Here is a 17216-nt window from a genome sequence, read left to right on the forward strand (position 1 = left end):
AGATATAGATTTATTGTAAAAATTACTAATATGAACTTTTAATAAAGATATATCTATCTTTTTATGCAAGTCAAAATTTATTCATTTTTTTTAATAAAAGTACCTACAAAGTCTATCATAAAGAAAACGTATTAACTAAGCATTCATGTCGCAGGGGGACAAGTGTGTGACTGTAAACGCGACTAGTTGTGGGTTCTATCTCCACTCAACACGTAATGCCTCCAGAATTCGGCGGATAATAGAGAACGGAGTGTCTATACACTAGGCTCCCTCTGCCTACTCTGTTGTATGCGGGATACGGCGTGAAACTGACTTTTTAATTGATAAATAATCATCGGAAAAGCCTGTATCAACTAAAACATTTACTATCTCTAAAACAAAACAAAATATAATAAATCAGTCAAACCTTATGGAAAATTACAAGCAAGTCATCCAATTTCCCGTGTAGATCTCCACAAATAGTAATTTGGCTTGAAATGGAGGTAGTCGCCACGTTGATGTTAGGTAGCCTCTTCAACATTTGAGAAGCCTCCTTCAAAATCTGCGCTACTTGTTTTGGGTGTAAGCGATGCTGAAATAAATTAGAGTTTATTTTTCTATTCGAAAAGACTTTTAATTTACATTAATATCATTTGTAAAATATATTTGCTTGCTTAATTTATATGTTTTCCTTCCTCCTGGCATTAATCCCGGCTATTGTGAGGGTCTGCCCTCCTACTCAACCTATTCCACTTTGCACGGTCTTTTGCGTCCTCGGTGGTTAGACCATTGGCTCTCATGTCCTGCATCACGACATCCAGCCAGCGCTTCCTTGGGCGTCCAGGAGGTCTCACTCCAGGAACTGATATAGCAAGGCACTTGCATCCGACATAGTTATTAGGCCGGCGCGTAACGTGGCCAAACCATCTCAGACGACGCTCTTGGAGCTTATCCGCTACGTCACGGACTCCAAGACTACCTCGAATGAATGTGTTGCGTATGCGGTTAGACCGCGTTACGCTGCACATCCACCTCAGCATCTTCATTTCCGTGACGTGAAGCTCCTGAGTGTGCCGAGATAGTGCCAGCCAACATTCGCTGCCGTATAAAAGAACCGGTCGGATGATGCTCTTCTATATCAGCCCCTTGAGCTTGGCCCAGGCAGCGCTTAATTTATATGTTTTATAAAACCAATATAAGTACTTTGCACGCTGTCACGCAGGGGCAAAAAGACGTGCGACTGTAGACAGTTTTGGGTCGAATCCCACTCAGGAGTTGAAATATTTAATATTTTCTTTTTCTCACTCTAGTAAAGACGCAAAACGCGGCCTTCAGTTTTGCCAAAGTAACGAACATACTATCCTAATGGGCAACGGAGTGTCTTAGCACTGGGCTCCCAGATTCCCTCTGCCTATAAAAAAATATTAAAGTAAAAAAAACTATATTTTAGTATGTAATGTAACCTCTTACCAATAAGACAAGAGGTTACAAGTTTAAAAGCACAGAAAAAGAAATAAAATCACTCTACTCTACTTCGCCTACGTTAAGAATGAAATTATAAATATATCATTATATCATTCTCATTTAAAAGACTCATGATGTTGGTACTAAAAATACTCGTACATTAGATATTCGTAGACGCAACATCACTATGTGACTGACAGAAATCAAGTTTCATGTACATTGGCATGTTTAGTCTACCGTACGATACCACCATTATTTAATTACAACCAATATTTTATGACCATAAATATTAATTATAAACGTTATTTTTTCCCAGCTTTACGCTGTACTCCGAACATAGTACGGTAAGCAGAGGAAACGTAGTGTTGAGAAACTCCGTTCCACACTTTCCGCCGAATTTTCAAGGCATTGCGTGACCCTAACGTCTTAATCAGAGAGAAGAAATGAAAATATTATATAATATAAAAGTAATATTTATTTCCCCCGAGTGGGATAGCACCAACTACCGTCGCGATTACACGTACAGCTTAATTTTAAATTGTACTACGCATAGTTACGAATAAAAGGTTTTCTATATAATGTATCATTTTAAAGTAAACACGTAAATGAATCACAATAACCTATTCTTAGAATAATTATAAGATTAACTTTGTATAATGCTTTAAAATTATATGGCGGCAGTCTTGTTATAATCATTTTTTTTTATTATGTACATAAAGTATGTGATATTATGTTTTATAACGCAATAAACTTTTAAATTACTGAAAATGAGTAATGAAATGTATTCACTTATATCGTTGTTATATTAATAAGTACGTAAGTACATATGCATCTTACTTTTTTCTTTCTAAATGCCTCGATAAGTAGATCAATGTCCTTTCTTTGCAAAGGAAATTCGAGATCAGGTCCACGGGCATGTTTCGGTGGCGCTGTCTCGTCCACGCCGCCACCCTCGTCAGATTCTTCAGAGAACACTTGTTCGGCTAAAAATATGTTTGGCATTTTAATGTCATATGATTCACATGTTAGTTATAATTTTACGAAAAGAAAAAAAGAAGTTGTGAAGTGTAACTGAAACGCGATAGGTTGTAGGTTCGATTTCCACTCGAGGAAATCCACATTTTAATATTTTGATAGCTCGCTCTGGTAATGAGGCAAAGTGCAGCGTTGAGATACGCCACTCAACACAATGCCTCCATAATTCAGTGGAAAATAGGGAACAGAAGTGATTTGATGGGAACGGAGTATCTCAGCACTAGCTTCTCAGGTTCCCTCTGCTTACCCTGCGATGTGAAAGTGAACCTTAAAAAAACTAATAAATAATAATCTGTTAAAACGAGAAATCATCTTGAGATTAGAAGTACTTTAATCGTCAAGATATTAAAATATCTCATGATTAAAAGTTAAAGCCCTTCTAATGCCATTATATCAACTTCGGCGATAACGAGGTGATTGTGAGACGTGCCATTGTTACGGAAGTCCTTTTCATCTACCTTTAACATAACATTAAAAGTATGTAAAGTTAGATAAGTATGTTTAATTGAATTGATTTTATATTTTCTACTGAGCTAAATGTTTGAGCTTTTAATTCGCTTAACGTTTATTTTTAAATTCATAAAAAATAAACGAATATATACTGAAAATTATTATAGGTACTATATTTTTGTTTGGATAAACTTTTTCCTAAAACGAATTCTGTGAGATTTATTCTGGTAATATATACTTAGTTCCATTTTCTACTTTTCTGCGTGTGTTACAAACGATGCATGTAAAGTGGGTCTTAATGTCACGCATTTGTTCAACACAACACATATTTACTACAATTTATGACCACCGCAACGACGTTGCTGTGTAAATTTGATTTAAGATTATCTTTTTACCAGCTTACCTCTATTTTCAGGCTTCTTTCATAAATATTTCAGCAAAATATTTTTGTGTATTTTAAATATTCAACAACCATAATTAAAGTGTAAGTTATTGTATTCTTCATAATTATATTATACGCAATTAATAATATCCCCCGCTATACAAGAATATAAATACTATACAAAATAAATTAAAATAACTAAGTTACATGTGCTATAATCTATCAATCGTTATAAACTCCCTAAAACATATTATATTTTAGTATATTATAGAAGCATTCCGCACTATTTTATAAAAAAAACATATAAAAGAAAATTCAACTCTTTGCCCAAAGAATTTTAAATTACATTCAAAATTCCTTTATTTTCTAAAACGCTTATAATATCTACAGCGTGAAACTGATTTATATCTCTTCACGAATTTTACCTAAAGCTTACTTTAGGCCCTTGTCGAAGAGCCACTCAACTGATTTTGATCCGGATATTCTTTAGAGAAAAATATATAACATAATTTAAAATAATTATATAACATAACTAGCGGATGCGCGCAGCTTCGCTTACTTATTTAGGGATGAATTCTAATAAACCACGAAACATGTGTTCAATGAAATATTTTAAAGAATCTAAAAGAATCGGTGGTTTAAGAGTCGGTGGCGATTCACCCTTAGGGGGTGAATTATAGAAAACCATGAAACATATGTTCAATTAAATATTTTTAAGAGTCTAAATATCAAATTTTATAAAAATCGGTGGCGATTTAAGAATTTTCCCATACAAACTTTCAACCCCTTATTTGCACCCTTAGGGGGTGAAGTCTAGAAAACCATGACACATGTGTTTAATTATATACGTTTAAGAGTCTGAATTTCAAATTTTATAAAAATTGGTGACGATTTAAAAAAAACCTATACAAACATTCAACCCCTTATTTGGACCCTTAGGGGAAGAATTCTAGAAAACGATGAAACACGTGTCCAATTAAATACTTTTAAAAATCTAAATTTCAAATATTATAAAAATCGGTGCCGATTTAATTTTTTTTCCATACAAACTTTGAACCCCTATTTCACCCCTTTAGGGTTAAAATTTTTCAAAATCCTTTCTTAGTGGATGTCCAGATTAAGAAAGTAAACATCTGTCCAAATTCCACGTTTCTACCATCAGCGGTTACGGCTGTGCGTGCGTCTTACCTCAGTCAGTGAGGACAAGTCCTTTTATATATATAGATAACATAATTTAAAATAATTTAAAATCTATTTAACATTATCTATATTTGTAAAAATATGGCAGGATGAGAATTTTATCGGGATAAAGAACTTGGATGGAGTCCTAGGAAATTGCAGGTTCAAATCTCTAGAAGTGTGTGATGACCCTTTCCATTCGACTTTCATTTACCACTCATTATTGAATATTATGTACCAAACTCGTTCCACCATAAAATGATACTTGAATTAAAATTTCAAAAATGATGAGGGCTGTCATTACACATAGTTCAGTTGATATCCCAGTTTCATATGAGTAATCCCGTTCAGACCGTTGATTTACATATTTTAACCAAAATATCCGGATACGGATGATAGATTTTAACTAAGACCCAATGTTATATATATTATTGTGTAACTTATATTTTTGTCTCTCTCTTAGTGTTCTACATCAGACTCTTCAGATCTTTATTTTTTCGTGATGAAAATAATTAAAATATTTCTGACGAAGAACCCACAACCATCGCTTGCATAACCAGATCTTGTCCAACTGAACTACAATGGCGTTATCGTTGGAAAAAGACTCGTTAATTTATTTTTGTGTTCATTAAACAATTGTTCATTGCTCTATGCTCTCCTCTTTTTAGAGGAGGACATATGCTAATCTAAAATTAAATTTAATAGTTATTGAGTGGAACTTTATCTATTTATGGTTTCAATTTCTTAAATACTTAAAGCAGGTGCAAAATATATTTCGTAATTAAATCTAAATTTAAAAATAATTGATGATATTTGAATAAATTTTCATATATTTTTGCAGTATTTGCCATCTTCGAAATCCTTCTTACCCGTCATATCATATTTTATAACATGTTATAAGGCATTAAGGCATGCCTTCTTGCCAAATTTCACAATACGATTTTATATGATTACATACATTACAGATTTTTTAAATTATTTTTACTATGAAAAAGGTTTTAAAAATATTTCAAAAATCTAACTCGGTCTGGCTCGGGCGAAATCGATAAACCTATATAAATTCCATATCTTAGATGCATTATATAAGTATATAAAACAATATTTTTTGCTTATATCTAAATATAAATTATAGTTTTTGCACTCACTGACAGACGCAGTCCTTGAAGTCCGTTCAGATGATGGCCGTCCACTCGTTTCTCTCATATGGCTCAGTAGTGCATTGAAGAAGTTATACAACTGGAAAGGAAGTTTATGTTAACGTTCGAATTCGTTTTATGAAATGGTGGCTTGTCTTTTAAAAAATATATAGGTTAGGTGTGATTATTTATATTAAAAATCTTTGAAACAATAATATCAAATCTGAGTGGTTTTAAAAGGTTAATTTATTTGTTTAGTATTACAGTTGAAGTATTTTTTCTTTTTTATGTCTGTATTATTAATGCCTCTATTACTTTAATTTATTTCATGATACGAAATGTACGTATTGAGGAAGTCATGATGCAATGGCACAACCGAATCACCTGTAAACACGACGGGTGTGGGTTCGCTTACCAGTAAAGAAAATTTATTATTATTCATAAATATTTTCATTTCTTCGCTGTGGTAACAAAGCCAAGCGGGGCGTTGAATACACCCACTGAACACGCTATGCCTCCAAAATTTGGCGAAAACTAGAGAACGGAGTGTCTTAACACTACCTACCCTGCTATATAGATGATACAGCGTGAAGCTATAAAAAAATATAATATACCCACAGACAAACATTAATTTATTTGGATATCAAGCATCACAAATAAATAACTTTAAACCTATTGGGAACTAATAAATAATCACATTTCTCTCATATGTATCTTTGACTGTGTAAACGGTTGACTGCTTAATAGTTATACGGCTGGGTTGCTCCTGGCCCACTTATGCGTCAGGTCGACGCTTGAAAATGTCTCAGTCTATAAAATTATTATTGACTCTTTTAATTAATGCAATATGTAAATACTGAATTTATTCAATAAGTATTTGTTTCGTGTATTTTTTTCAAAAAGCATATAACACTACTAAAGGTAGAAAACAATGAAGATATTATGAAATGACACACATTGCTAAGAATTTTCTTTAAAAGTAAATAACTAAAAAAAATTTATATTTATGTTTCAAAATGATCTGACAGACTATATATGGTAATTTCTTAGAACGATCTCCCTTCAAAATAGGCCTCATGTCACTATCGTCGGAAAATCTTATTTCCCTTTTAAACATTTTAATAACGTAAAAGGTCGCTGGAAGATACATCTTGGCTACAAGATGGATGGGCCACCATCTAATCGTCCCTCGTCCAATTTCAATATAAGCGTCAAAAAACAAAATTTCTATTCTAAATTTTATAATACATCACTGTTATACCTGGGTGTAAATCCACCACTATCTCATAAAATCTTTAGAGTAAACAAAAAGTTTTTCGATTCTTAACAATTCTTAACGTTGTTATTTCTGCTTCAATAAAACAACAACTTTCAATATTTTTATTAAAATTAACCCTAGAGGTGAATAATACTTTATTAAAAAGGATCTAAACAGAATAATAAATTCTATGATATAATACATGCTGCTGTGAGTGTCGTCAGTTGTCTCAAAAACCGAGCGTAAAGTGGAGAATAAAGTGTCATAACATAAGGTTTCCTCTAACTAGCTTACTTATGCGGCAAAATTTAAAGATAACGATGTAATTTTAAGAGTTTATAGCATAAAGCGACTATAATGATAATAATTTACTGAATCAGACACGTTTTGCAACCTTAATAAAGTTTTATAACTATTTTTGATTTCATTGATCTGACCTGCAATGAATAGAAACCTCACAGAAGAATTTCTCGCTACGTTCCTTTGTTTCATTCTATTGAGATTGTTTCTCTTTTTTTTAGTGGTCGCAAAAGCTAGTAGCTTAAGAATCTTAGTATAAACTATAAACAACTGAAAAAACTCAAAATCCTTACTAACATTATTAATTTGCTTAGAGCCTTTTTTCAGCTTACAATAGGATAACAAAAACAATATTATCTATATTATTATTGTTCGTATATCATACTTCTACTTAAAAAAAATATTAAAAAAAAATGGAAACAGAACTAAAACTTCCATTTCTACAAATGATATTAATCTAAAATTCAAATTTGAATCTCTAATATCTTCTTGAATATGGGTATAACTTTCAGCCTACACTCGTTCTATTTATAACTCGCGTTGGGTTTACTAAGATATTTAATATAATAAAGCCTTCTGCATATTTTAGCGTGTTGCCTGTACCTGAACATCTTGTATAGTTGCTGTCGTAAATTGAATTTAACTATAAAGTTTCTATGTATATACTAAAGTGAACGAAAGTGCTGGATGAACACGTAGTCTGCCAAAGAGAGTTTATTGATAAGCTTGTTTATTGAACTGAGACAAATCGAAGTACCGCCAACTTAACAATGTTATAGAGAATATTGGTATATTAAATAAAAAACAAATCAGCTTCAGATAACCGCTAACAGCAGCGACGGTAGAGGGAACCTAGGGAACGCCGAATTTTGGAGGCATTGCGTGTTGAGTCGCGGAACATAACACAATATTATCATACATATTTTAGAAGTAAACATAGAACTATGTTACTAATATCCTATCTTCACTCCACCAAGTAAATGCTTCTATACACATGACATAAATTAAGGAGCATGAAACTTTTAATGATCAAGTTTAATACGTTGCAGCTTCAACTTGACGCTGTATCCCGCTTAAGTATGGTAAGCATACGTTTCACTATTCATATTATATTATTCAGTGAATAATATTAATAATAATCAATTAATACCGGCGTTAAGTTCCGCCACTTAACACGCAGCTTCCGGAATGAGGAAAATGGGGAACGAAAGTTTCTTAAGAAAAAGGAATGTCGTAACACCAGGTTCCTAGTTTCTTTTTGTCTACCCTGCTATGTGTGGGACACAGCGTGACGCAAAAAACAAAAAGCTATTAAAAGATCTCAGTCTAGTCTAACTAATCAGCTCATTTCTAGAATATTTTTCAATGGCGGCATTTATAAGATCATTTAAAATTTGGTTAAGTAGAGGGAAGAGCTAGGACGGCAAACGCCAGCGGTAATTCACTTTCACATTTCAAAAAGGGACCTTAATGCTACACTGGGTCTCAAATCCCTGGCGTTACTTTCAGCTTCTAGTTGTATATACAAGGCGCCCGGCATCATAAAATCTCAAGTAGTTTTATTGTGTATATAATTTAGCATTTGTCATATTCACCAAAACTCTTAATATAAGTTTAAATACATACTTGTTGACACTATTTTCTATTGCACTTTCTTATGCAATAGGTAAAAATAAATATATTAAATTAAGAACATATGAAAAAGTAACTAACAAATTAGTTACTTTTTCATATGTTCGTGAACTACGTGTTCGTAAATGAAAAATCTATATTTGCAATTTTTAAAAATGTACTCATCTCAAATATGGCTGACGATGCTATAACATCACAGCGTGAAGCTCAAAGCTAGCTGACTGAGTATAGGAACAAGAGTTCAAGCCAATTTTCATTGAAAAGGTTAATTGAGAACAACATTTTTTAGTAGTAGTTTAGTAGTTTTAAAATATTTTTGTTTATTTCATTTTTATATAGAAATCGTAAAGCAATTCATAGAATATTTGTGTGTTTCTAGTCTAAGCTGTGAAATACGGACGAACAGACAGACATAATGACTAATCTGTATGCTTTCCCTTTTTTTGCCATTCAGCGGCGGAACCCTAAAAATATAATATCAAATTATTAATTATTATGTTATATATATATACTAGCGGCCCGCTCGCGGTTTCACCCGCGTGAACTATGTTATTATTAATTTCTGTCTCCATGACTACGTCCTAGTGACGTCTATGCAAAATTTGAGACTCCTAGCATTTGTAGTAACGAAGTTTCATACAAACTTTCGACTCCAAAAACAACCCCTTAGAAGTCGAATATTACAAATTCCCGTCTCAGCGAGCACCTACGTCCTATAAATAATTCCTATGCAAAATTTGAGATTCCTAGCACTTGTAGTTTCTGAGATTTCGTGATGAGTGAGTGACCTTTCGATTTTATATATATAGATTAACTAGTGGACCCGAACGCGGCTACGCCCGCTTGAACTGTACGAATATTTATTAAATATATTTATGAAATTATTTTCAGTTTTCAATAGAGAGATGCGTTAAGCAAGCTCATTTTGAGCGACGTTTTCTAACAACAAACCTTGCAAATTGTTGCTTAGCAACGGCGGTTGTTATAAACACGGCGGAATAAATTGCATGTCAAATTAATAAGTATTTTAATATATTGATATATCGATATCGAAAATATTACAAATATGAGAAAAAAAAGTATCCTATGTTCATCCCGAGACCCTCAAGTATCTCTATATGATTATTTTATCACAATTAAATTAGCGGTTTGGGCCTAATTGCGTAAAAGACAGACAGACAGACAGACAGAGTTACTTTCGAATTTATAATATAGGTATGGATTCTAAATGATTCGAAGTAAAGACATCTGTGACATTATTAAAAAAGCAATTTCATGTTTCTACTTAATTGCGTCTGTTTCATTTCGTCTATAATTTATACAATTTGCTTATTATGTTAATTTTGTTAACTTTGCAAGATATATATATGTTTTTCTTTTCAAAATATTTATATGAATAATATTGTTCAAAATTACTATAAATAACTGTTTTATTGTAACATTATTTCTCAATATACGTATTGATTTTAAAACAAAAGTTATTAGATATTATTAAAAAACAAAAGTAATGCAGATTAGTAAATTAATAATTATGTAGTTCAAGCGGGCGAAGCCGCGAGCGGGTCGCTAGTTTCGTAAACTTGAAGGTGACATTATTGAATCTTCGTTTGCAGGAAATGAAAAAGGCTTGCAGAGGTGCCGACGAAACTCAAGGCCACACTTTGCTTGAAATAAATGGATAAAAATGTTCCTCTCTGCGTTAGTAAGATCTCTTTAGAAAGTGAAACCGTAACCATTGGGTAGAATAAGCTGGTGCTGTTTATAAGCGTGAGCTATATGGATAAATAGAGTATAACAATTAAATAAAAAAAAATACACACAAATCTTTTTTATATTAAATTGTTCTATAAAAAGTATTTATATTTTTTAATTTAACGAAGCATATATTATGTACGAACCCACTCGGGAAAATGACTTATTTAATATTTTGCAAATCAAAACGTTTCCCGCCTACTATACAGCACAGCATGACAATAAAAATAATTTAAAAATTAGATGTATAAAAGCTGCTATTAATAAGCCATTTCTTAATTTCACGCCAATGTAAATACCTTTATTGTTAAATATTATCACTTTCAAATACAAAATGAAACTATATTAGAAAGGAACTTTATAATTTATCTCATACAAATGTTTATCAATTAAAATCTACCGAGCCACCCTTTGTTTAAGCCTTAACAGCACTCCGGTGTCCCCACTGACGCCCTGTACACCTTTGTTCCACAACCAAGCACCTGACTTTACATATAAATTCTCAAGTTTAACTTCAATCTTCATTTTAATGTATTCCTATTGTCTTGTCGTAACTCAAGTTATATATACGTATATTGTATTATATATTTGAATACGAAATTATAATTGCCACCTGTGACAGGATCGTCAGTATTCATTACAATAGCACTATTCAGTTGTAGAGCTAGTAGAGTTGTTATTATATTTACAAATCCAGTTTAACAAAGTAAGCGTTATGAGGCAAGTAGTGGCGCAGAGTGTAAGCGAGGAAAGGGTGTGACGGTAAAAGCGACAGGTTGTCTATTCGATTCCCACGAGAGAGAGAGAGAGAGAAATGAAGAGCGGCGTTGAATTCCGCCACGCAACACGCAGTGCCCGCAGAAATCAGAGGGAAGAGGGAACGTAGTGTCTTAACACTAGGCTCTCCCTGCTTACCATGCAACATGCGTAATACAATGTAAAGCTGAGAAAAAAATACTTGTACAAGATTTTGACAGCCGTGAGATACGTTATTTTAATTATTGATAAATAAAATTTAAACAATAAATTTATATTATAATTAATTCTTAGTTAGTCCTTTACAAATTTATCTACGTCCGTTCCCTAAAGCCTACAAAATATCTCAAATCGAAAGCTTACTGCCTTCAGTATCTGATTTATAGCGTAAGTAAACCCCTTTCTGATTAAAGGTTAGAACGCGTGGGCTTATTTATGCTCGTAACTTCGTTGGATCTAAGTTTTTTTTGTTATTAGTTAAAATAGAATATTTTTAATAATGATAAATAAAAACGTTTTAAATTATTAAAAATAAAAAAATATCTATTAAAAAAATTAAAAACTTGTAACAAACAAGCTCTTATTTTAAAATTGTACTCAAGTGAAAATAATAATTGGAAAAGCATGTATAGGGCAACAAGTTTAGTTTTAATTCTCCGTTTCTTATATAGGCTACAAGGTTTTGCAATTATGATTTTCGTTGTAGTTACAATTGAAATTTTAGATAAAAGTTTTTTTTTATTTTTCTTGATCTTTATATTTCCATTACATTATTGCAGGATGTTTTTCTGATCTAATTTTTACTTCATGTAATTGCCAAGGCAAATTAAATGAGTCTGAACATGACCTACCTACCCCCTAACCTGTGGCCACCTTTCGGCTTCATATCCTGATCAGAGCATTTACTATGGTGTATTGTTTTGCAAATTAAACTCTTTCATTTGATACGCCTGAGACGAGTTATGGAAAAAATTGTAAGCCGCCATTTTGTTTTAGCAGCCATATTGGTTTAACAACAATATTGATTACAAATAATTTTATTGATTAGACCTGAAGTCGTAATCCAAGTTTTAGCCCAATCGGACCCTGGAGAGTGGGTCGAAATGAGCTTGCAAGATTTCACATACACTGACAAACTAAGCAACTAACATGCCAAGTTAAACAAAGGCCTATAAAAAGACAAATGACACATAAATAACTAACATAACATATAAATTCAGTTCTTAGAATAAAATTAAAATAATAAATAATGGTTGCTAGCACTACTACCTACTTCTTTATTTAATTCGTTTTCACATCGCGTGCTTCGAGTACGTACCTCAAACAAATACATGGGGCATGAAACGGCACGTCTTCCAATATTTATTCTGACCATTTTTATTGATTTATAGAGAACTTTCTTTGATTCGTAGGTTTTATATATAATATGTTAGACTAATATTTATAAGATGACATAAAAGAATAATCAAATAAGCTGTCTAGTGTACAAGGAGCATAACAAATGGTTTTTAATTGGCACAGTCTTTACTCGTTTAGAAGTTTAGATTTAGAATTCATGTAATAACATGCATATAAATGCAGAGAGAAATGCATAATGCTTTTTGCACTTATAATTTTAAAGATCGCTAGTTATTATATAAAAACATCAACGTGCTTTTCTTATACGTATACTGGTGCACATTAAATGTATAGCATTTTTATTAGTACTAACAACAACATTACAGCATTTAGTCACAAAGGGTGTGGCTTAAAAGTACGTTCAAGGCATGCATTAAAGTTAACATCCATTCGTAACATGATAAAATTTTTCCAAGCATTTATGCAAAATACGTTTCATATTATTTAATTAAAAACATGACGACGACTTTCGACGTTTTTCGTGCCTGATATCCTCAATATTTAGTTTAAATGAGAAAAAATATATAATATTCGTTATTTTTACAAAAGGAGGTTCATATTATATTGAAAAAAGAAACTCTTAACCATGAACGAGTACATATTTCCATTCACACTTGGTCAATTTTCGGATAACTGTGACCACTACCTGTGTTTTAAAGACTTTAAATACCTCTGAAGAATACTCCTTACATTAATATTATATTATTTCTCCTTCACATACGTCTATCAATAATATTCCATATAGGTAATTTACCAGAGGCCAGTCATGGCGCAGAGGCAAGCGTGTGACTGTAAACGTGACGGGTTGTCGGATTAATTCCCATTTAAGAAAATGAAATATTTAGAATTTTCATTTCTACACTCTGGTGTTGCAGCAAGTGCGGCCTTACAGTCAACACACTCATACCTCCAGAATTTGGCGGAAAATGGGGTACTGTGTTTTAGCACTAGGTTCCCTCCGCTAAAAAAATATACCAACGGCAAAACACAGTAGTATAACATGCTAAAAATAAAATGTTTCATATATTTACCCCTCACGTACGCAAACTGACAGTACGAAAGGTGAGCAAGAGGATATATTTACAGCTAAGGAAATAATGTTCATCCTGTGGTAACATTAACACTGTAACGATCGAAAGTCACGCAACCTTATATATCTTTATATAAATACTAAAATAGACTTAAACGCGGTTTCGCTCACTTAAACTTATTTTTATATTATAGGCAAGAATTTTTTTTTAAACATATACCTACTTTTTAATAAAAAATATCCTATATGCTTTCTTTAGTAATAGGTACAATCCTCTAAGAATATGCGTACAAAGTTTCATAAAAATCGGTTTAGCAGTTTTGATGTGAAACCGTCACAATTTTTTCCAGAATTCGGCGAAAAGTGGGAAACGGAGTGTCTTAACACTACGGTACGGTTCCCCCTGCCTATCTTGCTGTTTGCGGGATACAGCGTGAAGCTGATTATTACTAAAAGAGTAATATATAATAAACAATTGAGAAATGTCTGAATTCGATAATTGCGCATTCAGTAGGACCTGCTGAGATTTGTATCCGACTTAATATTTGAGTCGGGGTAACGAGTCACTTTGAATACAACCACCTAACGAGATCGCATAAATACAGCCTTCTCTAGAATTCTAGATACGTTGCAAATACGGATATACGTGTGTATATAGAAACCTAGATATAATATTGAAAGATAAGTCAATAAGGGAATAGTAGTTTGACCTTTTAATATATTATATTTTTACCTGACTACGAAAGGAAGAGTTTGGAAGAGTTTTGCGTGTATCTTGTATGTGTGTAATATTCTTTATTACTTCCTATCGCCCATCTTCCATTTTTCCATTACCACCTGAACTACATTGATTTCTTTCATACAATTATTAAAAACTAAACATTTGTATTAGACGTAAACAGAAATGAAGTTGATAAAAGGTTAGCCTAGAACAAGTGTTATTACTATAATCCTAATTAGATTATAACTCACCTTAACTTGATCCTGCTCGCCGGCGTACTCGATGCTCTGAAAGATAGTCCAGGTGTAGCGCCTGCGCACCTCCATGCGCGCCAAGTACCGCCGATACCACTGCTGTATTAGTATCGCCGCTTTCATGGCTACGACAGATAAATAAGAAAAATCGTTAATTTTTTACACAGTCATTTTAAAAAATATTATATATAATTTGAAAGTGTAACTGTGCATCAATAACAACATTTTACATAGTATTTGCAAGTAAACGTATCTTATAAGCTTTTTCCTGTGTATGGTATAAAATTCTTTGTTTAACGATATAGTAAATCTCTTAACTAAGAGATGAATAACAACTTATCTTCTTATAAAGAAATATATAGGTACTAACGAAAATACTGATTACATAAATATAATGTATAAAAATATATAATATATTTAAAAAAAATAAAATAATAATAAGAAAAAGAGTATAGAGTATTTATAAAGGTATAGATTGTAACGTCACCTACGTTACAATCTATTACAAAGATATTTTTTCTAAATATTTTCGTACTTTCAAAAAAACATATTTTTCCTTTTGTACAAGAATTTGCTTCGAATAAAAAAAAGAACTACACTAACGTACAATATTTAAATTGAATAAGTACGTCCAATATTTAGCGTAAATTTGCCTTTGAAACAGAATTAACTCAATTTTATACTGAGTGCGGATCTCTTAGTTCGTCGACTATACAATTATACACTGACCTCATTTTTAAGCTGGACTAACTGAATAATCAATATTTGCTTATAAGTAAGGTAAGAAAAAAGGTGAAGCCATCACATACATTTTTCGTTTTTTAATTATTATTTTTTTTAATATTTTTATTTTCATAGTATTAAGAAAAGATTTTCCTATCATCACATATCAGAAAGCCTAATAACATATGAACATATTATAACACGAAGCTCTATGAACATATTGTATATCAAATAGGTATGTAAATGTAAATTCAAAACCTAGTCTCGCTTAAATATTATGATGATATGCATAAGTACGTACGTAGTATACGTAGAAACATATATAATAAATGTATAATCCGTATTTTGGAATCCCCTAATGTTTATTTATATTACGATTTAGGCAAATCCAATTTACATTGTTAACATAAATTGTAACTTTGTCTATAGCATCACAATTTAGGCCTGAATAGTGATTTGTCGAAATGCTATAGATAAACCTATCCTTGTAGACACGTTTACGTCCTTGTAGACTTTATGCCGGTGCTTTATGGTTGCTACAGTAACGTATGAAGCAAGAGGTTGAAAATACCTCAGTTCCGCCACTCAACACCCAATGGCTCCAGAATTCGGCGGAAAGTGGGGAACGGAGTGTCATGTGTATCAGTTCATCAGTCAGTCTAATAAAATATATTAAATGATAATAATAACTAATTAAAAATATTAAATTTCTCTACTCACTTCTTTCAGCCTTCGTCATGCTAACATCATCTCTCTTCCAAAACTTCAGGAATGGTGCAAGCGCCTTCATTGTGCATTCCCCGTTAAGAACTCGTTTCCCTATTTTCTTTGGTACTTCTTGTTCTATTTCTGAACTACGACATGAAGAAGAGTCATCTCCTAAAGACCGCGTCCGTCGACTTCCTCTAAAACTGACGCAACCGCAGCCTTCAAATGAAAACATTGTGGGACTTTTGTCCTTCTTATACTTCTTATCTCTTCGTTTCCGGACACATCTTGGCTTGTTTTGGCGCGTTTTCGGAATCGTGACAAAATAATTCCCGAAAAACTAAGAAGCAAGCATATCCAGACTTGAAGACTAGTCTAAACCTGTAATGAAAAAAAAAGTACATGTATTTTAAATCTTATAATTCAAAATATATCTAAGAAATGTATTTTCCTGATATAATAGCGTCAATTTACATCGTCGGTCGTCAACTCGATTTACTTTATTTCCCCAGAGTTTTATGCGCCATCGTATTCCCTATAGAAGTTTTTACACAAGTGACTCGTTTTAATGTAAGCTGTAAATTTTATGTTACATTTTCATTTAAATACACGAAGTGTATACTTCGTTTAAAACATTAAAGACAACGTAGCCAAGAAATATGAAAATTCTCAAAGGAATTATAACAATAACAAAAATTGTTTCATATAATACAAGACTTAATGCTCAGTTGGACGGCATCACTTTACAATCGTAATGGTTGTGGTTTCGATCTCCACTGGGGGGGAAATGACTATATTTAAATGTGTTTTATTCCTACTTTGCTATGATAAAATGCAGCGTTAAACTCCGTCACACAACGTACACCAGGTTTTCTCTGCCTACCTTGACATACAAGAAAAAGCGAAAATGTGTAAATACTGTTTTTACGGATTATAATTTACGACGATAATTATCGTTGAGTTAATAAAGAAATAAAATTCTAGTGCAATGACGTCAATCTCAATGATAAACCGGAAACGTACGACATTAAATACTCATCTTTTGTACGTAAATTAAAA

General features: G+C 32.3%; 1 protein-coding gene across 1 annotated transcript in view; it reads right to left on the reverse strand.

The window, feature by feature from the left end:
- rdgC (retinal degeneration C) overlaps positions 1 to 16528 on the reverse strand; it is a 38782-nt gene extending 22254 nt beyond the window's left edge. The window contains exons 1-5 of the mRNA XM_085200407.1: positions 16170 to 16528; positions 14724 to 14851; positions 5635 to 5725; positions 2281 to 2426; positions 407 to 571 (exon numbers count right to left, since the gene is read on the reverse strand). Of these exons, the coding sequence (XP_085056533.1) occupies positions 407 to 571; positions 2281 to 2426; positions 5635 to 5725; positions 14724 to 14851; positions 16170 to 16392 (753 nt within the window). The 5' untranslated portion in view covers positions 16393 to 16528. The remainder of the gene's footprint in view (positions 1 to 406; positions 572 to 2280; positions 2427 to 5634; positions 5726 to 14723; positions 14852 to 16169) is intronic.
- Positions 16529 to 17216: the final 688 nt, after the last annotated feature.

The sequence above is a fragment of the Heliconius melpomene genome, chromosome 17 (assembly GCF_056956725.1).
Source record: "Heliconius melpomene rosina isolate 202511_hmr_F chromosome 17, ASM5695672v1, whole genome shotgun sequence".
NCBI lineage: Eukaryota > Metazoa > Arthropoda > Insecta > Lepidoptera > Nymphalidae > Heliconius > Heliconius melpomene.